A 26,513-nucleotide genomic window follows, 5' to 3' on the forward strand; every position below is an offset into this window, starting at 1 on the left:
AAAATAGTTTCTGTGAATGCACATATTCTTCCATGAACCTAAAATCTGTAGATGTGGCTGGATTTTTCTAGGGTCCTCAACCAGAGATTTCCTGTGGCTCCCAACTGTGCTGGCACCCCTCACTTGTATGCCTTGCACGAGATGTGACCATGTTGGTGATAATGTCTCAAACCACTGAAAACAGGAGCAAAGCATGGTGGCCTGTGCATTCAGGCTGGCTGGGAACTGGTGGCACCTTTTGAGAGCCAACTCTGCTCTTTGGTGCTGTGGCCAAGGACAAAGCTGCTCTATAAACAGCAGCTATGTGGCATGGCAAGGCTTGATAAGGCAGGCCATGCTGGGTCCATTTTCCTTGGCAGCTTCCTCCATGCGCTCCCATCTGCACTTATCATGGCTTGGAGCTCCTTAATGTTTCTGCCTCACCTCTGTCCTCAGCACCCTGGTACCTGCCCAGGGATGGGTATTCTCATGTGTGCAGTGTTAGAGTCCAACACTGGCATTAAACCCTGTAGGTGCATTGTCCAAGCAAAGGCAGTCCCTTTGTGAAGTTGATGGCTTGGGGACCATTTTGCAAGTACTGCTGCAGTGCAATATAATAGATCATTTTTCATGCTTTCCAAAAAGCAGCTTCTTTGGTTATGGACCAAATACATACTGCTTGGCCTAAATGGGCCTTTCAGAAATGCAAGAAGTGTAGAAAAGCGTTTCCGTAATAGAGGTGTGATTTATTTATTTTTTTTTACGGTAACCTCCTGATTCTTAAAATAGCTCATCAGTCATCTCTTTTGTGAAAATTAGTAGACAGTACCACATGCTGAAAAGCTGAAAATTGGATTAATATATTTCTTTTCAGTTTCAAAACAGTCCTCTGTTGTTGTCATTGGAAGTAATAGGCTCACGAGCTATAAAAAGAGCTGCTTACTTTTTTTCGGGGGGTGAAAAATCTCCACTGGGAGTTCAGAAGATGGATCTGTCATGTCAGATTTTCATCCTGTTTTCCCCTTCCTGGCATGTTGAAATTCACACTGGCTTGGTTGCAATTTCACCCTATTTTTCTCAAAATTAAGCCAGATTCAACTGTAATTTACAATGAAAACCTTAGAGGGAGATGGAAGATGTGGGTTTCTTCCAGCAGAGTGGGTTGGGTGCAGATTTGTGTTCTTGGTAAAGTAACCATTAGACCAAATCACTGGTGTATTTTAGCAGACATAATTCTGCAGCCCTTCAGAGGAAGGGTAAAGTAATAGTAAAGATGAAGAAATTTGGACTGTTGGTGATACTTAAGGATGGACAGATCTCTTTTTCATAAAAACATTCGCCTACCATTCCCCATGTAATTTGACCAATGCTGTTCCCTCTGAAGTGCAGCTTTTGTGCCATAAAGTAAAATACAACAGTAGGGTTGCCTTTTCCTTTCATTTTTTGAAGATTAAAATACCATTTCATATAACTTAGTACTGAGTTGGAAAGCTTCATTCCTTCTGGAACATATCATTGATAGGCTTTGCTGCCCTCTTGGCAGTGAAGTGTTCACGGGTGGTCAGCCCTGGTAGGGTTTGGTCCTCTTGCCTCCATGGCTCTTCCAGCACTGGACATGCCCTATTGGGGATGCCTTTGCTATCCACATGCTGGTTGCTGTCTTCACCAGCTCTAGCTCTCTTGTAGGCTGTTGCTGTAGTAAAGGCAACGTGTAACGGACAACATGTAACACGTTCTCTGCTTTGGTCAAGCTGTGGTGATTTACAACAGGTTTTGCACTGTTACATCAGGTCCCATACAAATGGCATTAAAATCCTGGATACAGTTATAGCATCTCCTCATCCCATGACCCGTTTCGTGCCTGCTGCCACTTACAGGGTAGCTGTCGTATCTGACTTCAAAATCTTCTGTATTTCAGTAAGAAATTGGCTTTCTCGCCACAGACTTGAATCCCTGGGGGGGAGGGGGGTGTCTCTTGGACTATAACCTTTGAAACACCTCTTTGCCAAGTCTCCTATAGCACTTGTGCTCCAGACCTTTCGCTCAGTGTTCAGGCTGACTGTAGTTTCAGAAGCACTTTGGCAGCAGAGAAGCCAAGATGTCAAAAGGCTTCATTCTCTCTAGTTGGTTTCCTTGGCAAAAGTTAAAAGCTTGTGTATTTTGAGGCAGAAGTGGTGCTGTTGAAAGCCCTGACCACAGTGACAGCATCAGAAAGAAGAGGCTTTTTAAAAGTAATCCAACTTTTTTCTAATAGTATTCATCCTTGTGCAAGGTTTCCAGAGCTGCTGTAACTATGAAATAATGTTCTGTAGCCATAGTGCGATTGATTACTCTTCCTGAGGGCAGCGTTGAAGGAAAGAAAAGAAAACATTTTATTGATATCACAGAAAGTGGAGAAGAACTCAACAGGTCATCCTGTAAGTGCTCCTGTCCCCTGGGAGATATTACCATTGATATGCATTTCCCTTCTGGCCATTTACACTGTCTTACGAGAGGAATTAATATATCAGCTGTCCTGGGCATCCTTATGTAGCCAAGACCATAGCGAAGGGATTAGGCACAAGCTCCGTTCAAATATATTAAGGCGAAGACTTTCTGGTTTTGTTCCTTATGCTGGGCTTACACTTTGTCAATGAAGTTTTGCATTGAGTCCTATCTTGAAAAAATGATGAGTGAGAAGAGAGCAGTGTCATGATTTACAAGATTGGGAAGAGAAACAATTAGATATTATGTCTGTGGGGTATAAAAAGGAAGGAAGGGCTTTACATGAAGAAAATTATAATATTTCCTATTCATCTATTAAATGATGAAAGTGTCCTGTAAAATAGGAGGCATATGCATCCCATGGGAATTTTAAACACTAATGATTAAAACTCTGAGAAATGATGCAGTGCGGAGTTTACCTTTGTCAGAACAGTAAACCCACTGCTCTAATAAAGCTTTTCTTTCTCTGCCTTGTTAGCTTTTCAGTGAAAGAACCAAGGGATACACCTACAACCCAACAACGGGTTCCAGCTTCTGAAACCCAAGCCACTCCAGGTGGGTGGTAGGGCTGTGCTGCTGCTGGGTTAGCAGGCAGTATTGGGGTAGGTGGGTCAGCTATCAGTTGTTGTGTGGGGCACACTGCGTGCTGAATGGCACAGGGTGCAAAAGGCAGGCAGCAACCCAGAAACTATCAGAAATGCTGGAGAATTTGTGTTGCCCTCTCCCTCCCATTTTTTTTTTTTTTTTTTTTTTTTTTTTTCCTTTTCTTCTCTCTGTGAGACAGTTTGGAGGAGGCCTTGGGCAACCTGGTCTAGTGGAAGGTGTCCCTGACCATGGCAGGGAGCTTGGAACTAGATGATCCTTAAGGTCCCTTCCAACACAAACTATTCTTTGATTCTATGACAGCGTTACAGGAAAACCTGACTCAAATGATCCCAAAAGTGAACCCCTAGCTCCATCTTGAACTCCAGTGGAAAATCTTAGGAGTTAATCTGAAAGCAGTCCAAATCAGCACAGAGATTTCAGAGTACTTGGTCAAGAAGTCGCTTAGCCAGAAGGGACTTCTGAGTGCTAGTGTTTTAGGTGATGCTGCACTGCCGTATGTGTGGGGACTTAGAGCAGATGTATGCGTATAGATATGCACTACATGTGAAGGATAGGGGAAAAAAACAATGGTACAACAGAAAAAAAAAAAAAAAGAAAGGTACAACAGTTTTCTAAACACTCCAAACTGAGCAAGTAAGAAGCCACAAAAGACTTGTCAATGGAGTTGCATTGTAAGGAGTACCTTAGGGGACTTCTGGAAAATTAGACCATATTCTGTGAATATGTGAGATATTAACTAGTGAAGTTACAAGAAACTTGTTTTTGAAAAAAAATCCTCAAAGCTTGGCCTGTGCTGGAGAACAGTGGAAAGCAATGTAGTCCTTCTTAGAGAACAACCTAAACTGTAGCAATTGGGCTCTACGAGCATAACTTTGATTTTCAATAAACTAAGAAAATGCATATGGAATGAAGTATCTCTTAAGTATCCAGAATAATGGAAACATGACTAATAAACTGTGGGAGTTAATTGCCTAATGGCTAGTGTGCTCCATTTATCAGCTAGATCCTCAGAAACCTAGTTGCAGCATCAGCACACTCTTGTTTGTGCTGAACGGCCATGATGTTTAATGCTCATTCCAGTGGCACTCTAATTAGTGGTAACCTTTTTCCACCCTGAAATGTTTTAGAGATGCCTGCCCTTTATTTCTGCCTCTTGGCCTAATTTTCTGTTCAGTGTGATACACTCTTTCCTTGAGCAGTCCTCGGGTTTTGGCTGACACCTCCTTTGGCTTGTTTGGAAAGACAAGTGCATGGACAAAGCCTGTACACACCCTGTGCTCACCAGGAGAAACATTTGTAATCAGAGGGTCTGTGGTCCCCCTACAGTGAAGGTGAGCAGTAGAAGGAAAATACAGACCGTATTTGATGGAAGAGCAATGGAAGAGCCTGAAGCTGTTTGCTATTAATTAGCAGTTAATTACCACATTTTATTATTTCACTTAATCAAGATCAGAGCCCTAATGCACAAGCAAAAAATAAGAGCTGTTCCCTTCCTTGAAGATGTCGTGACTGAAATGGACTACATGCAAACAAGAAAGGAGGTGGAAAGACCTATGATGCCATCAGAGGTCAGTGGCAGGCTAGAATACAGGATGCAACTTGAATGTCCATGCTGTGTCTTCCTATTTTAATGAGACTAATTCATATTTTGTTTCTAAATCTGACTGTGAAACTTGTTTAAGTAGGTTTAGGTAACTGTATTGATGGTATAATTTTTGTAAAGTGATCTGGAAAATTGCTCTGACAGCTGTGGATTGCAAAGTCCCTGTAGCTATGTTAATCTTCTGCGGTTAATGTACTTTTCTTGAACATTCATAGCTGAAGTGTTGAAGGTCCCTGTTGGGTTGCCAGAGCAAATAAAATAGGACCTTTCTCCTCCCAGTGTACAAAAGCCACTATCAACTGATGTGTCTTTCTGTTCCAAAATACGAAGCATTTGTCACCATCAGAGTTTTAATTACCAACTTCATGGAATGCTCAGTGTATTTGGGGCATAGCATTAGCTTTTAAGTTCCATCCTCTGAAATGAGATGCTGAATGTTCTGCGCATCCCTGAGACTGGAATTAATGCAGATGGTCTTGTGTCTGCCCAAAACGGGACTCCTTGTGCCTCTGATGTACCACCATGCCAGGCACACAGATGTCACTGGAGATGTTCCTTTGGGGACAACCCCCACTGTTAACTACCGACAGAGAATGGGAGCTTTAGGGGGCTGCTCGAGTAATCCAGTATGTTTCCCACTGGAGCAACACCTCCATGCCCGTACGATGGGTGCCCAAAATAGCAGTGAGTAAAAGCCTTCACTGCAAATGATCCTGACCTTTCTATCCTGTTTAGACTCATTGTATCTTGCTAAGAGGCTTAATTAACACACTGCTTGACAGGTCTTGTCAGACTGAAACGTGGACTCTACTTCATTTAATACAGAGGCCACGATCTTCCCGGGGAAAACTGGGAAAAACACAAATGAAAATTAATAAAATGAAAATGAAAAAATATAAAATTAATAAGACCCAAGATGTTTCCTGGCCACACAAAGAGTGTGTGAGGGAATTATTTGTTAAATGGGGAACAAAGTCGTAAATATGTGGGTAACAGCAGACAAGGGTGGAAGCAGCTCAGAATGGCATTGGCAATGGACTGTTTTCAGTAACCACAAGCAGTTGTGATGTTTGAAAAGCAGCTGAGGCTGCTGCTTCTGTGCTGGAATATGAATAGCACATGGATCAGAGCTGGTCCTAAAGATGGTTAAACACTGCATGTGCTGTCCCCAGATGGGCACGGTGGGCTAGGTGAGGTGAGCAGCAGCAGGGGGACCTTCATTATCTTGTATTCACCTCTGATCACCACAGGATTGGAAAATGGCAGGAGGTGAGAAAAGTTAAAGCCTATAAATTGGCTTCCTAATAGGTGACAGAAAGAGGCATCAGGTGGCTTTGATCACAGGATGGGTACTGCACAGCTTCTGGTCTTAACTGCAGCAGGCACTGCAGCGTTTCTGGCTTCAGCCTGCATTCAGCTGTGCTTATCCTAGCCATGACATCACTTGAGAAGTGGTGCTGGGAACGGAATGATCGGGTCTGTACATGCCTGTGTCAGTGCTACAGGGAAGAACTCATACATTTGTCTGTAAATGAGTGGCTCTGGAATGATAAGATGGACTAACATGTTCACTGGCAAGAGCAGCCGTGAAAGCTCCAGTGATCTGCATTGATATTCTCATATTCAAGCTTTCAGCTCTAGCTCCCTCCCTGCATAGCACTGGCAGACTGACGAGATATAGTTCTCCTTCAAGGCAGCAGTTGGGCTGTGCTCTTCCCTGCTGTATCTCACCCAGGTGCCGTCGGGCAGTGCTCACGCTCCAGCCGTTTTTCAGCATCCTCCCTGTGCTCACTAGCACCCCACAGCCCAAAATGAAGGGTGCATCCTGCTCTGATGGAGCAAAAGCAGCAGCGCCACTCCAATGTAGGATTTCTCTGGTCACTGTGGCCTTTCTATGTCAGGAGGATATCAAATTGGCACTATGGTGGTTCATCAAGTGACTTGGAAGTAAGAAGAGGAAAAAATGCACGATTGGAGGTTTTTCTGCGTAACAGAAAATCACCATTCAACAAAATTTCAATTGAAATTTGGAAGTGCATCAATGAAATAGAGAACTGCCCGAAGCATCGGGGGGAACCTTTTTCACTGCTATTTTTGGGCTGTGGTTCTACTGAAATCAGAGCTTTCTCTTCCCATCTCTATCTCTCTGACCTTTTGTGAAGCACTGTTGTATATTCAGCAGCAAGAGACAGACTTCTTAGGCAGAGATACTCAAACAATAGCACGCATGTCCAAAAAAGATTTTGAAAATTAATTTTTAATATGTGGCCACTGCCCTCATTTCTCTGTGCTAGTCTGAGCCCACAGGTATAAATAGCTCCACTGACCTGAATGGATACTTTTGAGTATAGGGACAAAAAAAGAATCATTGCCTGCTACTGGAGGTAAATATTTATCTAGGTGTGATTTAATGTCTGCAGATTTCTTTCCTTAGAATTTGTATTAATAACTGGTTTTTAAGACAGACTTCTTCAAAAGGAATTTAAGAACTAGTGTTTTTAGTTTGTCTTAGATTTCTGCTCCTCTGCCTGCCTCGATGACCCTGTATCTGCTGGCATCATCTCTGTGGCTGGTCAAACGAGAGGTGACATTTCAGTGTAAGCCCAAACAAGGACCAAGCAAAGCCTACAGAGACCTCTGGGTCCCTCAATTAAAAAAAAAAACCCTGAAAACTTCTGAAGACAGCTGAGTGAGGTTGCTAAATCATCGCACTGGCCACACACACATAGAACCTGCCCTTGGGCTGCATGGAGCAAAACGCAGATGATTTGCAGGGGAAATAGGCAGAGCGACACAAAATCTTTTTTCTCTAAATACTGACAGCAAAGCCAAGCCAGGCTTTTATGATGTGCGGACTGCACTGGGAGCCAGCTCAGTGCAGCTCAAGACAGCTCTTTTACACCAGCTTCTCCATAGCAAGATTCTATAGATTTGAGCCCCTTGGTGTCTTCTGAACCACAGGGTTACAGGGTTTCCTGATAATAATTACGTCATTACAATAGTTTCCTGAAAGTACAGATATACAAGCTGAAAAATAATTAATGCATAAATAGAATATACCCTTCAAAGACTAGAAAAACACAGTAGTTTGCTTTTAACACTGTTCTTGTACTTCAAGCTTTCATTGTTTTTTTTCCTTAGGTGTCTATACATGTCTTTAGCTACCTGATTGCTATTAATGTCTGTATTTGAAGTATATGAATAGGAAAACAAAAACTGCACTAAATTTTACAATATGTTTACATTATAACTGGGTTTATAGAGGCATTGTAATTCATCATGTGTTCCAACAGAAGTATGGATCCCTTCCAATTTAATTTTCTGAAGTTGGAGTTTGCAGCTGGGTCACTCCTGGGGTAGTCTGGGAGATGCATCTCCTAAGGCTGTGGGTTGGAAGAGCAGCATCGCGGCTGTCACTACCACCGATCAGTTACTGTGCCGGGGGCTGAGCATCCGAATCGCTTTCTGTGGGTGCAGCAGCATAGCTAGCTTCATAAATTTTGCTGCAAGGAGCAATAATCAATACGTCATGGTTAATGACACAAAACTGAAATTAGTATAGATTTTATGTCTCCTTCTCTCCCCAGTTATGCAAACGTTGCTATGCCCCTTCTGTAGTTGCCTTATATTAGGGCTTTTATAAAACTGTCCGGTGATGTTTAATTGAAAGACTGAATAGTCAAAAATGTCACAACCAATTTTAGTGTGTTTATTTTTTGTTGTTGTTGTTCAGTCTTCTCCCTGAGGTTAATAGAAAATGATGTCAAACACAATAAATGATTTATATAAGTCATGCAGGTTTTGTCACCCTGAGTTATATATAAAGTCAATTGCAAATTGTTTTCACATTCTAAATTACTGTACACAGCTCTGGAGTATGCTGAAAAAATGACCAGCAGAATAGTATGGGAGAAGAAAAAGTTATTTTCTGAAATAAACCGTGCTTCAAAGAAAACAATTTTGAAAGTTGCTTGGTTTTAATATGCAAGAAGAGGATGTTCCTCAGAGCAGGCAATAAAAAAGGGAAGGCAAAAATAAAAAGAAGTTTCAGGAGTGGATCATTTCCAATGGCTGATGAGCAGTAGGCAGCAGCCAGGCCTCCCAAATCATGTGCAGTGCTTTATCAGCTGCAGTGTGTCCACAAAATTGTGCTAGGATGGAGACCAAGAGGGGCAAAGACTGGGGAAAACTCTAACTTGTCATCTTGACAAATCTAGTTTATACATAAAATATATTTTGCAGTAATAGTCCTTCCAAGGCTGGGAGGAAATGAAAGCTGTATTAGGAATAAATCAGCTACCAACTGTGGTCTTGTTTCATGTCAAACAGGGCTGAATCCTGTACAGGATTAAAAAGCGCCACGTAAAATTTCTCTGTTTCACAAAATTGGCTTTAATTGGGAAAGCAGAAGGGAGATCTAGCAGAAGGGATATCTACTGCACTCCTGGAGGCAGCAGCAGTTTTCCTGGAAACAAAAATCTTTGATTTATCCCCAAGTCAGATAAGGTATAGAAGATATCCTTGTTTTGCATTTCTAATGTTAGCTTTTCTGGAAATCCTGTAGCTGTACACAAGGTAGGTATTAAGTAAATTATCCTCCTTCCTTACTCTCAGTAGCTTTTGCTTTTACATTTGATTCCCAACTTAATGAGATATAAGAAGTGAGTTAACATCTTTGTGTTTTGCATAGACTTCTCATCTTTCAGTGTTGCTTAATTATCAAACAGTTGATGCATAAACACAAACCTGAAGGCACATCCCTGCATCTCAGGGTGGTGATGCTCTTTGTATTGCATCATAGGGATGCACTCTGGAGGATTCAGTTTTTGCTTGTCAGCCCAGCTTTAGGGAGACTGGGCACGTGTGCTCTGCACGTACATGTCCAGCCAATGCCAGGGCACTCTGTGGGACTGTGCACTGCAAGGGAACCAAAAGCTTAGCCCAGGAATTGTATCCCCTGGATCATGCACTTCATTGCAACCAGGTTCTCATTTCCGCATCAACTCCCACCCCTTCTGAACAGTGAAACTCTGCCAGTCAGATACAATTTATTTCTTAAAGCCAAATCTCTGTTCTGATTTTTCTCAGAACATTAGCATGGATGCAGGGAACCCCAGCTATGCGTCTGCAGTTGAATTTGCAACATCTCTGCTATTGAAACAGGATCTGATCCACATATCCTGGTAAAGGCATAAGGCTGTAAATCTCAGCCAGTGACTCTCTTAATTATGAGACTGAATGCTGTTTGATTGCAGAACAAAGACAAGTGCCTGAAAGTATGAGCTGATGCTCTCTTGCCTCTTACCAAGACCACCTTCTATCAAATCAAAGCAGCCGCACACCTAAGACATGAAAGAATGTTTTCCTCTTTTGCTCTGCCTATTGTTTTTGTAGGTCTCTTTTTTTTTTCAGACTTGTGCTGGACATATTGATAAATATATTGGTTTCTTTGTAATTGTTTTGGATACCTAAATTTGAAAACAATCCCATAGACATGATCTGTTTTGTTTAGCGGTTGGTTCACAATGTTTTGAGGTTGAGTGGGGAATCTACAATGTCAACCAAGGGCTTCCCATAAGCACATTGAAATGTTTTTCTTTTCCTTGTAGGAAGAACTCAAAAGGCTCCAGCACACCCTGGGACAGGTCAATGATGGCAAAGACTTGCTTCAAAGGTAAATGTGTGATTTCTGCAGCATCTCACACATGATAAAGTGAAATGGCTTTTCTAAGGCAACAAGCCCTTTATGAAGGACAGTCTCTTTGTTGAGAACATGTTTTTTCACTTAGTAATATACTAAGTATTCAAGATTTTGCATCTCTCCCCATAAATAATTCTTATTTTTAGTTACAGGAGGATAATTTCTGAAAACTGCTGCTGATTGAATGATGTAATTAAGTGCCCAGTAAAGTCTCAAAATAACTCCACAGGTTGGGGTCTAATCTTACAAATTTTCATGCAAAGACCTTTCATTCATGTTGCTAGTCCCATCCAAAGCAGTATCCCAAGATGTTTGATTTTGATCTTCTAGCATTTTAAAATTGCTTTCTCAAAGCAATTGGTTTGCAGCACCAATTCCTCGATCATGATTTATTACAAAGTATTTTTTCTTCATATTCCTGTGTGGCTTTTGCTGATGTAAATCTTTTGCTACTAACATTACCATTGTTACTTTCCATTTGACTCTCCAGCTTTTCAAACGTAGCCCCAGGGATGAAAGTTAATTTAGCACCAATATCTATTACATTTGCCAGTGGGTTTTTTTATTTGCAGCCGTTTCTTTGCTGGGTGTACCTGTCTCTGGAGCCGTGGCATCTGGAAGGTTTAGTGCAAGGACTTGGGCAGACTCTGATCTGGAAACTGGATCCAAATTCATACTTTTTGTTAGCAGTCAAATGGGGCTGGACACAGGGATCCGAATGCCTTCCGCTGAAGACAGCAACACCTTATAATAAGCAGCTCTTGTATGTTCTTGTCAAAATTTCAGAATTAATTCACAGTGATTGCAAAAATGTCATGCTGAGACACTTCAAACTCCTTTTCTTTTTCATAGCCATCACCTTGCCATGGATGAAGAAAACAATATTGAAAAATATCATATCAACTTACAGCCCTTGGTATCAAAAGTGAAAATGTAAGTAATGAAGAATTTGATTTCTGCCTTTGAATGCAGCTGAGTTTATCTGATTCCTGAACTGCAGCACTCAGACTGTGCTCTTCTCTACCTTTAAGCATGTGAATATTCTTTTTGAACTGAGCTTCAAATGTTAAACTTCAATGTTGCACTAATTTTGTTGTTTTCTCTGTGAAACTAAAGAATATTTGAGAATCTGCTAGATTTTTCTTATACACAGAGAACATCCTAGAGGGCTGAACTATAGCAGAAGCAAATAGGAGTCTTTTCAGTGGTAGTATTCACACCTAACAGGAAGCTTGTTTAAAGCTCCCCAGGCAGCTCATTTGACTCCTCTGTAAGAAGGATGCAGTCTTGGGTTTGCATGGGGATGGAGGTGTGAGTTGTAGGGTTCTGGGATGGGGGATGCAGCATGGCTATATGGCACTAAGAAAGCTGGAGGTTTTTGCTGGAAAGTGAGGCAGTTGGTAGCACTCAGCCAAGGCACATGCATGACACCTAGCTGCATCACCTGGAAGGAAAAGTATCACTCTGTTCTGGTAATGAACTCCACAACTTCCAAATACAATAATTTTAGTCTTTGTAATACATTTCCCACGTGTTGTATAGTTTACCATAGGGTCAGTTATTCTAAAAGGCTTGTTTGTGCTGTATCAGAACAGGTGGTAATACTGGGGATATAACTTAAAACTTACCCACATATCTATCAGAGCAGAGACTCCTCTTTGTACCTTTTCCAGCATTGCTCCTCCAACGCTGGTGCAGGTGTTAGCTCCATTCAGCAGGCACTAACTCCATAACAATACGTTCCCCATGGACTTCCCAGCAGATAGAGAAATTTTAAAATGGTTCCACTTGCATAAAAAAATATGAAAATCTTTATGTTGAAGCCTCCAACTACTTGGGGGCTAAAATGGCAAAGTTTTCCTACATCAGGCACAACTTTACAGAGTTGTATGCATTGCTACATTACATACTGAATTTCACTTTCAGTTGAAAAGCTACAGCCAACTCACTACTACAGGACATTAAAATATTAATGCTATATTAAAATATTAAAAAGACATGAAGTTTCAAATTAAAATCCAGCCAGTGTCTTTCACTCATGTAAATATAAGCAAGGCAAAAGAAGAAATTTTCAGAGAGCTTTCTAGAAGGGTAGTTATGACTTAACCTCAGTATGTTCTCAAGCTTTAAAATAGAAAGTACATGTAAATATAAATGTGTAAATACTACTTGTCCATATTATGCAGTAAAGCTTGAAACCGAAACAATGCAAAGTGTAAATACTTGAGCTGTGAAGATGTGGGGATTTTTAAAGTAAAATTCATTTACTGAAAGCTTCTCCATTGGCACTCGCACTTGGGAGCTTTGGTAGATATTTCTGTCCTTTTTGAAGCTGTTGTGTGAAAACAACACAGGCCTTAACCTACCTGACTGGCTCTGAAGCACAACTATCCTGGTGAGATTTTAACAATACAGTTTTGTTTCTCATATGGTATTATCCTAAAAAAATAACAAAATACATGTATTTGACTTCGTCAACCTTGGGATGTTCAAAATGCCATGTGTGTTGGGAGCATTGTTCCCTAACCAGGAAAAATTACACGTCAAGAGGCACTTCCCACTCTCTGGAGTTCCCAGCACTGTAGGCAGTCAATGAGAAGTTGTAGGTGTGCTGGTGTTGAGCCTTCTCCTCCTCCTGCGAAGCCAAGAAGTTGGACATGCCAGTGTCAAATGCCTTTTCAGCAATGGCTGGGTGCTAAATGCTTTTCTGGCTTATGGAGATGGAAGCAGAAATGGCATCTTAGCTGTTAAAAAGGCAATGAAAAGGAAAAAAGAAGTATTCCTAAAGCAAAGTAAATCTGTGCCAAAGGCTTTGGACCCTTTGGTTTGAACTATGAAGTACATGGTAAGGTTTCTTTAGGAAGGAGCACTGCCCTGGGTGCAGGAACCATGGGTGGTAGCAGGGACAGGCAGGTTTTGGGCATGGAACCCCTATCGGGGAGCACCCCAGCAGCAAGAATGGCTGCTGAGCCTGCCAAGCCCTTTGGGAGCAGGCAGGATGGAGGAGCACTGGCTCCCACCTGCTCCCTGCAGAGCTGCCCAGGCAAGAGCACCACCTGCTAGACTGAGAACAGCTTAAGCAAAGGCCAGGGTACTCTGCCTGATTAACAGACACACTGAAGGTTTTACTGACTTGATGCCACACTGAATAAACTCTCAATTACTCAAAAATCCTGAAAGGATCTCTTTCTAGCTCATTGCACTGCGCTGCTGCTGAGCCTCAGGTCAGACTTTAGCTCAGTTTTTCTGCAGTTTTCACAGAACACTCTCACACTTTGTGTCAATGCCATTACTATTGCAAACAGTTTTAATTCCCAGCATCTCTCACTGGTCTTCCTGGCATCTTCAGAAAGACACGGGTGGTCCAGCACTGCCACCTGGTGAGAGCCACCCTGGTCTCCTCCAAATCCCCAGACACCGGCTGGCACAGAAAACAGAATTTCTTTTCAGAATTTCACATCAGATTTTAGAAATCTGGTCGAAGTTTAGAGTTTAGAAGCAGAGCTCCTACCACAATTCCCAAATGTCTCTTTGGAGGAGATTTTAAAGGATACTGATCCAGCTCTGAATTTCCAATCATATCTGCACTTATAAACTGAAAGCTGATTTAAGATGTCAAAGGCTGTTCATTCTTTTAAACAGATAAAGGCAAAATTGTGTTTGCAAGATGTAAGAGACTTGCCGAGTTATGTGCAGTCTCAAATTTAAATCATTTCTGTAGGTTTAGGGATCTGAAATAAGGAATTGCTTCTACTACCTCAAATTATACTAGTAGTGACTAATATAAGACCTATGGAGGGTAGTTATATGTGATCATTATCCAAATTGGAAACCAAAGTGCAGGGAATAAAAAAGAGAAAACCACCCAAGGCCACCTCTTTGGTCAAGAATATTTATTTTGCATCCTTTTTCTGGCTGCACCCCTGTGCCTTGGTGTTTGCCTCAGCATCCAGCAAGCATGGCGTGACTACCTGCAGCGCCAGGACTTGCCACACCATGAGCAGCTGGACAAGCGCAGTCCCTCCCTGCCGTCGCTCTCCTCTGACAAGATGAGCAGGTCCATCAGCATGAACACCTTTTCCGACAGCAGCACGCCGGTGAGTACAGCGATTGGGCCCATTTTCCGATTTGTTACTTTTCTTTGGGTTCCTTTCTAGAAGTTTGAATAAATGAAGGTGAAATTATGGGCTAATCATGAAAGAGGGACTTTCAGGGAGTAATAGTGTCTCAAAAAAACTGGCAAGTAGATGTGCCTCTTGTAAGTACAGTTGAACGTGTGACTGTGCATGTTAGACCTGGATCTCAGCAGATATTAACAATGCTTTTGATGAGAAAAAGGTGTTTCCAAATGGTGATGTGTTCTTCTGCAGAAAGCAGGCACCTTCGCATGTGTTTAGCACTTTGTGTTCTCCAAAAACCTAAATTGTGGCGATTTTCCTATATATAAATGTTGTGTGTCCATGTTTTGTTTTTTGGTTGGTTTTGGTTGGAGTTTTTGGTGGTTTGGGTTTTTTTTTTTATGATTTGTTTGGTTGGTTGGTTGGTTAGTTGTTTTTTTCACCTAAAAGAGACTTAAAGAAGTTGATCTAGGGATTAAAAATTAAAATTGGTTTTGAAATAACTATTCATGCCACCTTGCAGACTGGGTGACCAGTGGCTGGAAGCTGAACTTCTTTTAAGGTGACTCTAAACTAGAAACCCATACTGGGTGACGAGTGACTGGAGGCTGATCTTCTTCTTTTAAGGTGACTCTAAACTCGAAACCCAAGTATAGAGCCCATTTTTTGAAAACAAGTGGTTCTGTCACTGTCTCTGGAGTGGAATCCTTTAGGTCAACAAATCAGCAGAAAGATACAGAGCCTATAAATATTGCTTTCAACTTTGTGAGAGAATTTATCAGATTTGAGAGAACTGTAGACTAGAGCACATGAAATAGTTCAATAGTTTAAAGACAGTGCATGAGATGGAAATTGCCACAGCGTGTGCTAGACCAGTTAAATAGAAGCGGGATTGAGATGTGCAGGGAGAGGTATGAACACGTCGTTTGGATCCCTGTTAGGAGGGTGTATTGCTCAGCTATAGGAAGCTTTGTTGCCAGGCATAGGACAGTATTTGGTGGCTTATGAAGTCACTACAAGAATCTAGAAATCATTGCTAGTGGGGTTCTTAAAGTAGGTGGAGCCCCTGTGCAAGGAAGAGATGTTTGTTAGTTTAACTGCCTTCAGTTGTAACATTGGAGTGATGCCACTGAACACGAAGCACAAGGCAGGCTCACAGATCCAACAGAGCTTTTTTGTGCTGAGAACCCTGGTCTTGGACTTTTGGGGGCATTTTGACTCTTTCCTCCATTCAACCAGGTTCAAATTGAAGCTAGGTGAGCTCTTTCCAGCAGCTGTTATTTTTGTGACACTGTGGTTAGGCAAGCTGCATTAGATTTGACAGCATTTAATAAAATATTACTGAAAGCACACTGTTATTTTTAGATGCCTTCCTTGTGTTCGGAGCTGGAGACCAGAATGATAAACTGGGTTGCAATATTGGGTTATACACTCATATCTCATGTATTAAATGAGTTAGGTTCCTCTAATGAGCGGTATAAATTTGGATATAAATTTTTATCTGCTGCTGGCACTTGCCATGCGGGAGCGCTAGGCCAGCAGCTTGGCCACCACAAGAGGTCCCCCGTACCCTGCTCAGGGAGTCTCCTGGATGCTCTCAGAGGTTCTCCAGCAGTAACCTGGTTTGGAAAACGAATCGTTTTCAATACTTTCAGGGTAAAATGGGTAAGCCTCAGAATTATATGTTTGTGAGAAAATTAAGCTTGGATACTAGAATTGCTACTTAATGTGTATTAATGCAATTTTGCATCCTACTTGTTTAATGCAAAGGAAGATGGGAGTGTTTTCTTTCACTTTTCTAGTGCCAAGCCTGTCAATAGTCTTTGAAAAACCCTGTAGTTTGCTCTGAAGGCAAGGGAACCCCAATCTATTTAATGTGTCTTTGATTATTGTGATAACCGGGGCTGTGAGGGACCCATACTTTAATGTGCAGGATGGTCCTCGATTCTGGGATGAGGCACTGTAACTCCAGGCAAATGACGTTTCAAGGAAGTCACAAACTTTTAAAAATCAGACCTACTGATTTAAGATGTTTTTCTGTCTGCATCAGAGAGGTCTGTAGGGCACCATGAAAGTAGGGACGAGATGAAGGAGGTGAGGAGAAGCCTTTAGTGTGGGAGCTCGGCAGGTGCCCTAAAAGGGAGATGGTTGAAGGTGTGAGATCTGGTGGGGAGGCGCTCTATGGGTAAGGTCTGAGAACAGCTACTGCTACAAAAGCAAAAAGACAGCAACACTGTTTGGGGTAGTTTGTCTCCTAATTGTTTCTGATGAAGCAAAATAGCGCTGGCCCTGTGTGAATCATGGTCTTGGCTTTTATGGTGTGTGGCTGAGCACTCAGGTGTGTGCACAGAAATGCTACCAGTGCATTTCCTCTAGCAACTGGGCTGTGTCATCATTGGTTGCTCTTGGACACACATACTAAGGACAGACTCTGATCATATGCGGTATGTTACTGTATAATACACATATGCTTTCCTGATGACAAATTTTTGCTATCACACATTTTTGGTTTGGAATTGACAGTGTCATATTCAGAGCAGGGCAGGGATAAGGCCAGAACAAAACAGGGGCAATTAACCTTGAACTGTTGACATACGACCAGGAAAGTAATTGATTGCTTTAACCATTTCTAGGCTCACCTGTAATGTTACATTCTCTTGAAGTTCTGTGTTTACAAGACCACAGATGGAAACTGGGGGGGGGGAAAGTTGGAGAATAACCAAGCAGTCAGACACATCCATCTGCCAAGTCCTCAATTTGGCCAATATTCCAGAACTAGAACTTTAAAAATGGGGCAAATTAGTTGTTATTCCATTTCTTTGCATTAGTAGTGCTGCTGGTGCCCTAATATACCTATTGCTAGTCTTCACACAAATGTTGTGCAAAACACTGGGATTTCTTTTGCTGTCTGGCAATCTTCCTCTGAAAAGCTGGGAGGAGAGAGAAATCCTGAAACTTGGACTCTTTGGAAGCTTTCCCATTTCTTTTTCAAAGAGGTAAAAAGCAACTAGCAGGTTGTTCTGGGCTCAGCTGTAACAGTTATTTTTCTCCTTCTTAGTAGTTGGTGCAGTGCTGTGTTTTGGCTTTAGTCTGAGAATAATGCTGATAACACACCGATGTTTTAGTTGTTACAAAGTAATGTTTACCCCAATCAAGGACTTTTCAGTCTCTCATGCTCTGCCAGTGAGGAGGATCACAAGAAGCCATGAGGGAACAGAGACAAGACACCTGACCCAAACTAGCCAAAAGGGTATTCCATACCACAGCACATATGCCTAGTATATAAACTGCAGGGAGTTACCTGGAAGAGCAGATTGCTGCTCTGGTTGGGCTGGGTATCGGTCAGCAGGTGGTGAGCAATTGTACTGTGCATCATTTGGGTTCATTGTTTTTTTTTCGCTTTCCCTTTTAAGTTGTATTTTCTCTCCCCTTGTTATTTCCCTTATCATTAGTAGTAGTAGTAGTGAACCCAGGACACATATAAAAATGTGTTAGCAATAAGCACTGATGCAGGAGGAAAACAAAAATTTATGAAGGATTTTGAGAAACCACTGTCACAACACAGCCACTTAATTCAACTGGAATCTACTCCTGTTTTTCAATTTCCTTTCTCAGCACAAGCCTCCCAGCGTTAGGCTTTGCTGGATCCTCATTTGGATCTTAAATGCTCCAGGAGGCAAAAAAAAAAGTAGTTGGTTACTTAAATAATGAAAACTAGAAAGGGTCTCATGCCCAAAAGATGAGTAGAAGCCTGTGCTAACAAATTCCTACCACTGTGGCAGGATGGGTATTGAAACCATGTACACCACATATCTATTTATACCAATACATGGGATCTGCAGCTGTGGTGAGGTAGAATTTTGAAACTATGACTTGGATGAGTAATACCTAAACCCAAGGTTTATTCAGACTGTTGAGGGACAGTAGAGAGTGTCAGTATATGCACTCTCATGTCAGTATATGCAGATCCTGAGAGCAGAGCATGTCAGTATATGCAGATCTGTAGCTGGAGAGTGAAGAATGACGTTTGGTCATTTGTAGTTGAAAGCGGAGATCTTTGAGCTCGTTTACACTGTTACTACAAAGCTGAGGGATTTGTAAGGCAAGATGGGGAATTATTAGTACTGAGAGAAGTCTGAGTTTCAAAAGCATTTCTCCTCTCTCACCTTCAAAATCTTTCTATTCTTAAAAAAAAAAAAAAAGTCAAAATGTTAAAACAGGAAGTAGAAAAATTAAACCCATAGGAAACTGAAATCCAGAGAAAAACCTCTACACTCACAGTAAAAAAACTAACCAAACAAACAAAAAAACCCCAGAATTAAAGGTGAGGCCTTTTGTCAGCTTGTGCACAGCTTGTGTGTGGGGTGGGAAGGCAGGGCACCAGCATGAGCCCTAAGCTTGGGAGGAGTTAGCAGTGATGGCCTGAGCCCCGCTAGACATAGTGCAGGGGAGCTATGCACTCCCAATAATCAGACACTTGTTCATTTGTAATCATTAAAACTTTGTGAATTCATTAAATATGACATTTTCTTGTTGTCCTAGCCAAGAAAATAACTATGAAAAGACAAAGCAATAATTTTAGAGTAACTTTAAAAAGTGAGTTGGAAGGGAAGTACCAGGAACAGTTCCTACTCAGCTCACCAGCAGCAGTGATGTTTTCTGATCAGCAGTACTACAGTTGTCACGGTTAGCAGTTTTCGTATGACTTTTCAAAAGCCATTTGGTTCCCATGAGATGGAGATAGCTAGGCAAATGAGCTTAGCCCTGCTGGCTGTGGTTACCATATTTCGGTTCAGAGAGACAACCTAATTGTGTGATTCGAAGACTCAGAAGCTTGATAAATCATTAATTATTAGACCTTTGAATCAAGTTTGAACTTGTTTTGCATCAGCTAGCTGCCTTCATAACTGCAGAAAACGGTTGCTCTCAAAATTAAATACTAATGAGAAACTTGTCAAATAGAAAAGGAACTACTAGACTAAGGAGGTAAAAAAACACAGTTGAAATGATTCCTTCTATTTGCTGCTACGTCCAGGTCTTGATAATTTCCAGAAATTCTCCTTTGTATTTTGCCTTAATTTTATGGTAGAGGAACAGTGTCTTCTGGAATGTGAGACACTGCTTGTGGGTACTAAAGGGAGAAAACTCTTCAGGCTTTCTTTATAGTTCTCAATAGCATTTTGTTACAGTTGTACATGTCCTTTTGATGGCTGGCTCAAAGGTACCAGGTAGTAAACAGGGCCACAATTGATGTCCTTTTTTTTCATTTGTTTGTTTGTTTTATTTTTTTACTGGCACCACCTTTATCTTCCTCTTTCTGGCTTAAGGGTTGGTCAGAATCCAACTGAGGAAAAAGGCTAATTTATTTCAAACTCATAATGATTGATCACAAGTAACTTGAATGGTTCTAGGTAGTTGGAAATCAGTTGCTCTGTTACTAAACTTTTAAAACAAACATATTTGCAGATAATATAGTGTAAGAAAAAAAAGAACTATTAGTAAGCCTTTTCTGGGATGCAGTGACCGAAATAACAAGAGGAATGATTACTGTTCTGGAAAATTACTTGGGGAGTAACATATGCATCTCTTGGAAAAGTTTTCTTAGTTTTAGGCATATTTTTATGCTTAATAAAGTACACTCAATTTGATCTAAATATTTGTCACTGATAACATCCTTCTTTGAGATTCACATCCAATCAACGCTTATTTCTGTTAAAACAGCCATGACTCTGGGACATAAAACAAAGCACAAAATAAAATACGGAACAATGAAAAGAAATAAAAATCCCCTATCAGCTATGTAGGAGGAAGGAATAAAGCAGTGTATTCAGCAATTGGAAATTCATAACCTGAAAAAAGTGATACTAACCCCGAAATATTATATACATTGTAGAGTTGATGAAGTCTAGAATTTCACTATTTAGTATTTTGAAGGTAAACTTAAGAAGATAGGGAGCTATGAATATTAGCAATGAGATATCATCTCATGTTTTAAATAAATTGATTTTCATTTAAAGTCTCAGGCCAAACTGTCTAGTCTGCCGCACTGCTCTTCTATGGATTTGACTTTACTGATCTCATCCATAATTTTTACCAGATAGATATTAATAATGTCCCACCTGAAACAAGAATGGATCCCCTTTCGTTTCATTTGGCCTTTTCCTTTGTCTTACCCTGGCTAGTCCTAGAAGGACTTTCACAAAGGCTGCCACTATCCAGGTCTTAAGACATGTATGTGTGCTCAGTGAAGGCATTGTTAGTTCCCTAGGCCCCTGCCAGAGTGTTTATTACCCCTTAATCCAAGAACCTTTCAGGTAGATCAAATTATGAGGTAATGGGTCATGCTTCCTGTTTACAAACAGATAAATCATTCTCGACATGTTTGGAAAAAAGCGATGAGGCTATCTCCAAGTGTTTGCACTATAGTATGCAATGTTTCCTTGGGCCTGCCTCCCAGTAGTAAACTGACGTAATGGGCAGAATGACAAAGAAAGGAAATAGCTTGAGTGATGAGATGGGAAACAGACTTTTCTTGTTCAGCTACTGCTTTGTAGGTTAACATAGAAAGGATTTGCCAACTGCATGTGTGTAGTACAGGCAGTTTCCTAACTGTTGGAAAAGATCTGTTGTCAATTACTTTGCAGATTATTGTATTAGGAGCACATAAGCAGAATGTGTATCACCTTTAGTTCTTTTTTTTTCCCTTTTGCATGTTTATTTTTAATCAAAAAATTAGAAGCAAGATACATAATAGATTTGAAAATAATGTTCTTCTTTATAAGTACTTTATTGCTTGTCATTGTGTAGAAAGGTGCCAGAACATACCTTTCGATGTGGTGTGTGGCTGAGCTTCTGCTTTTTTCCCTGGGATTGAAAAATTGTATCTATAGTTACTGATTAAAAAAAAAAAAAAAAAAAAAAGATGGTGTCATATATGTCCCACCAGCATGTTGTTGTGATTATGACCTGTTTTCATGACTCTTTAAATGGTTCAGTCACAAAGACGTAATCTGTGAAAGCTGCATAAAACCTGATAATCCTCAACAGACAAGCAAAAGCTGGTGCAAGACATACCTGCATTCATAGTTCTTACAGAATTGAAGTGGGATGTTGATTTTTTATTTCTTTTTTACTTTAATCCGAAACACTGTCAGTGAAACAAAATGAAGTTGTTCCTCTCTGGGTAGAACTGACTTTTGCTGTGCATAAAATGACATTTTAAGGAGGACCTATTTCCCCTGGCAGCCAGCTCCCATCTTGCTATAACTTCCGAGGAGAGAAGCGGAGCCCCCCGCAGACCGCCGGGGGTGGCGGGGACCTCGCCCCTCCCCGCGACCTCTGCCGAGGCCGTAGAGCACCGCGGCCAGCGACGGGGCCGTTCAGCACCGCGGACAGTAGCGGCCGGCGCGTTCCACCAGCGGAGGCTGGGTACTCTCTGCCTTTTATTGCGGTTCTGTCTCTAACCGCTTCCTTCGTGCCCAGGCACACTGACAAAGCATGTGTTTTTTCTACTAGTGATGTTTATTCAGATGTTCACGTGGACAGTAATAACTGATCCTGCAGCGCAATCATTTATTTTACTTGAGCGGAGTGCTTGATTAGGCTGCTTTCCACAAGAAGTACTCTTGTTATAGCTATAAACATGTGAAACTTACTTTTTCAAATGTGACCATATGGTTATCACCCTTTCCTCACTTGTTGATGTCACAGAAAGTAATTTCCAAGGTCTTCCACCTCTCTCCATGTTAGATTAGCTGCAAACACAACATTAACTAAATCCACATTAAAAACCAAATTCCTACTTTGTCTCACAAGAATAGTATTGACAATGAAAGAAACACTACTTCAAGCTAATTACAGTGTCAAGCACCTGATATTCATTCTCTTGTTCAGGACAAGAGCAATAAGAAAAACTGAAAGACAGGAGGTTATGTCTGAACATTAAGAAATATCTTTGTCACTGTGAGGGTGACTGAGTACTGGCCCAGGTTGCTAAGGGAGACTGTGGAGTCTCCATCTTTGGACATATTCAAAAGCCATCTGAACATGGTCCTGGGCAAACTGCTTCAGGTGGCCTTGCTTGAGCAGAGGGGTTCACCAGGTAGCCTCTAGAAGTGTCTTCCAGCCTCAAACATTCTGTGATCCTGTAAAGTAAAAAGTAGGAATTGGAGAGAAATAGTTGGACATGAAAGCAGAACACTGCTTCAAAGATAATAGACAACTGCAAAGAAACCTAGAAAAGTTGGACCAGATGAACCTTGAGGTCCCTTCCGACTTGGTATTCTCTGAAACATTTGCAGTTCATTCTGTTCATATTTAGCCTCTTATCTGGCTGGATTTCTTGTCTTGTAGCTTGGGCAATTGGGGCTGAAATAAAAAAAAAAATCTTAGTATGAATTAACACATTATTTACGAAGTTTTCTATTGGTGAGGGAGAGGTTTTTTGTAAAGTAGCAGAATAAAAGGATGCAAAGTGTTTAATTTCTTTTTAAAAGCTTTTTTAATACTTCAATAGTGGTGCATATACAGCCTTGCTAGCTTCCACAACTTATCATGTGTGCATATAATTTTCTCTACTACAAATATGAAATAGGAATCTTTTTATGCAGATTTACTACTAAAATCCATAACTACTTACTGTGGGCAGAATTTAAGTTACTATTTTTCATTAAATCATGAAATTTACAGTGTGCAAGTACTCAGAATATGTGGGTGGGTATCTCTTCAGAAACTCAGCAGTTCAGAACATTTTCTTCATAACTTTCAAACTTCTGTAGCTGGAACAAAGGAAAAAAAAAAAAATAGCCATGCTGTTACCACATGCTGCTCACTGAAAATTATTTAACTCTTTGATAATCATTAGCTTCCATTTTAGCTGTTACCAGGCTTTAACAGATTTTATTTTGAAACACTGCCTTGTTTGAATTAAATATATTCCATTTATTTAGTATTGGTTACATCTAGTGATCTGCAGCTTCCATGTGGCCTGAGAGTTCAGAATTGTGGAGTTTTCAAAAAGCGTTCTGGACAATGTCATGTATCAGGGAAGGTTATAGAGCAATTTGCCTTGAGTTCCATCATGTGGCACATAGCGGACAACCAGGTGATCAGGCCCAGTCAGCATGGGTCCTGCTTGAAGGAAGGTCCTGCTTGAAGGAAGGTCCTGCTTGACTAACCTGATCTCCTTCTATGACAATGTGACCTGCTTAGTGGATGAGGAAAAGGTGGTGGCTGTTGTTTACCTTGACTTTAGTAAAGCCAATAGCATCCTGGCTTGTACCAGAACTAGTATGGCCAGCAGGACTAGGGAAGCTCTTGTCTCCCTGTAGTTGGCACTGGTGATGCCGCACCTCAAATACTGTGTTCGGTTTTGGGTCCCTCACTCCAAGAAAGACATCGAGGTGCTGGAGCGTGTCCAGTGGAGGGCAACAAATCTGATTAAGAGTCTGGAACACAAGTCTTACGAGGAACAGCTGAGGGAACTGGGGTTGTTTAGCCCAGAGAAAAGGATGCCCAGGGGGACCTGCTTGCTCTCTACAACTACCTTAAAGGAGGTTGTAGCAAGGTGGGGATTGATCTCTTCTCCCAACTAACAAGCAATAGGACAAGAGGAAACAACCTCAAGTTGCACCAGGGAGGTTTATATTAGATATTAGAAAAAATTTCTTCCCTGAAAAGGTTTTCAAACATTGGAACAGGCTGCCCAGGGGATGTATTACCCCCTCTGGTATTTAATACTACCCCTGTATTTAAAACATGTATAGATGTGGCTTAGCAACATGGTTTAGTGGTGGACTTGGCAGTGCTGGGTTAATGGTTGTACTTGATGATCTTAAAGATCTTTTCCAACCTAAATGATTCTATGATTCTATGTGGTTTCCTATTTATTTTTCTCTACCAGAAGTTATCACCCTTATGGCTTAGGAAAAAATGTCCTAAATGCTTTCTAATATCGTCTATTTATAAATCTCGTCAACTTTAGCTAAAGCGATCTTGGCTTTGTATACTGCAATGCAGTGTTATTTAGAAGCAAGAGAAAGGTCTAGGGTAAAACCTAGGCTTCATTATACCAGGTTTAAAACTTCTCTTGACTTAATATAGAGCCTAGCCCTCCGGGGCGTGTATCTGGGGACTAGGCATTGGGATTTTTTGCATTATCATCAAAGTTTTATAAAATTAAAAAAAAAAGTGAAATGTAACATAGAAGATTGAAGAGATTCTTTCTATCCATTAATTCATCCTTTTTTCTCACACTGATGAAAAGTCATACATATTCCTGCCTGACATAATTTTCAGTAAGTATTCCAAAAGAAACACGTTTTCAACCAAAATACTGCCTTCAAGATTTGAAAGAAATGGCTTGCCATAGTGATATCTCCACCCTAAACATTCTGATGGGGCGTGGACCCTCTGGTTTGTAGGCAGATTGTCCCCACTTGTAGTAAATTGTGTGAGTGTTCAGTTGACTCATTTTGGAGGCTAAAAAAAAAATTTGTAGTTTCTAGTCATTAGAATTTCATTGTCTTCTTGTATCTTGTTTCAAAGGATTTTGCAACTTACTGTAGCTAAAACAGTGGGTTTATGTCTTAAAGAGGGGACATGTTTGAAAAAAATAATATTCTTCTGAAAAGTAGAATAGGAAGTATAAGCATGATTTTGTAATGATTAGTAATGTTAAGACCTGTAGCTTTGCCCTTGCTCAAGCTAAATATTACTTCCCTTGGTTTTCTCTATGGCTGGTTTCCTAATGAGAACAAATATTAAACTATTAGCAGGAATTGGTCAAACACACACCAGTAATCCTGTGTTGCTTCAAGCAGACATGGATTAAGGTAGTACATAGTACAAGCTGGGACTGTAAAATAGATTTTTACCTCTGGCAGTAACCAAGCAGTATTGGTAGGAGGGTGGCAGCTTGTTTAGGTGGAACTTCCACCAGCTAATGTAATTTATGATGATTAGAAGAATGAGACCCAGTGCCAAACAGAAAATGTGCCTTGATTCATTGCTTAAGAATCTGTGACTCAATATTACAAAGAATATCAGAGAGATTCATTGTGATAAATGTATTAATGCTTTTGATGATAACAACATGTTGCATATTTGCAAACCAAACCTCCCTCCCTTGAGCAAAATACTGATGTCTGTGCCAGAAAATCTCATGATTTTGTTCTGGAAGGTCAAATGAAGAATTCTTACTATTGTTTCTGATTGTCTGGAATAGATTAGTAGAGTTTCATAGCAAAATGAATCTAAAACTCAGAGGTTTCTGAAATAACAGTATATTTTACATGATGTAAAGGTAAGATGATGGGAAAGAAATATCCAGTTGGGAAAAGATCAAGTGTTGAACTACCTCTGCTACCAAAACCTCAGTGTCCTTAGCTGTCCTTCCTCCCTCATGTGGTACCTTCAAAGATGCATTCATTTTGCTTAGTGATGCATTAAGATTTGGTTCTAGAAGTAGAACAAAATCTATCTGCAGCTTTTGCATGTTTATAGGGCCCCACATCTGCAGATGGTATCTGTGCTTTTGCTGATGTCAGTGACTTTCCTCAGGTATGTTTTGCACCTGCAGGAGTGAGGAGAAGGGAAGGGAATACCAAATTATTGAAGGCAGTGCAATCCTAACAGGCACTCTTTTGTGTCACAAATGGAGTGATGCACTTCACTCATAAGAGAGAAGTAGTGATATGTTGCAATTTAGCCAAGTTTGATAGTAAATGTGACAGTGGTTTAACAAGATTCGATGGCAAGATTCACTGGAGTATTTACTACACAGAAGGCATGGTCAGACAAAATTGTCAGGGAGACCCTCTTGTTGAGTCATGAGGTTCAGAAAGGACCCCCTTATGTTCTAAACTCTTTCAGAGAGGAGTCTACGTGCAGCTGGATCCAGACTTAGTCCCGGACTTGGTCAACAGTTTATGTCTAAAGGATTAGATATGTACAATCAATCCTTTGTACCACTTAGCTAAGATTTCAAAGTTAAACATGTTATCAATCACTGAGAATCTGTTGC

The 26,513-nt window shown here is 40.8% G+C and overlaps 1 protein-coding gene across 1 annotated transcript in view; it reads left to right on the plus strand.

The window, feature by feature from the left end:
- The window catches only part of LOC115611616 (schwannomin-interacting protein 1), a 186,532-nt gene that overhangs the window by 40,403 nt on the left and 119,616 nt on the right, over nucleotides 1–26,513 (plus strand). The window contains exons 2-4 of the mRNA XM_030494837.1: nucleotides 10,282–10,346; nucleotides 11,226–11,306; nucleotides 14,320–14,470. Coding sequence (XP_030350697.1) covers nucleotides 10,282–10,346; nucleotides 11,226–11,306; nucleotides 14,320–14,470 — 297 coding nt within the window. The remainder of the gene's footprint in view (nucleotides 1–10,281; nucleotides 10,347–11,225; nucleotides 11,307–14,319; nucleotides 14,471–26,513) is intronic.

The sequence above is a fragment of the Strigops habroptila genome, chromosome 8 (assembly GCF_004027225.2).
Source record: "Strigops habroptila isolate Jane chromosome 8, bStrHab1.2.pri, whole genome shotgun sequence".
NCBI lineage: Eukaryota > Metazoa > Chordata > Aves > Psittaciformes > Psittacidae > Strigops > Strigops habroptila.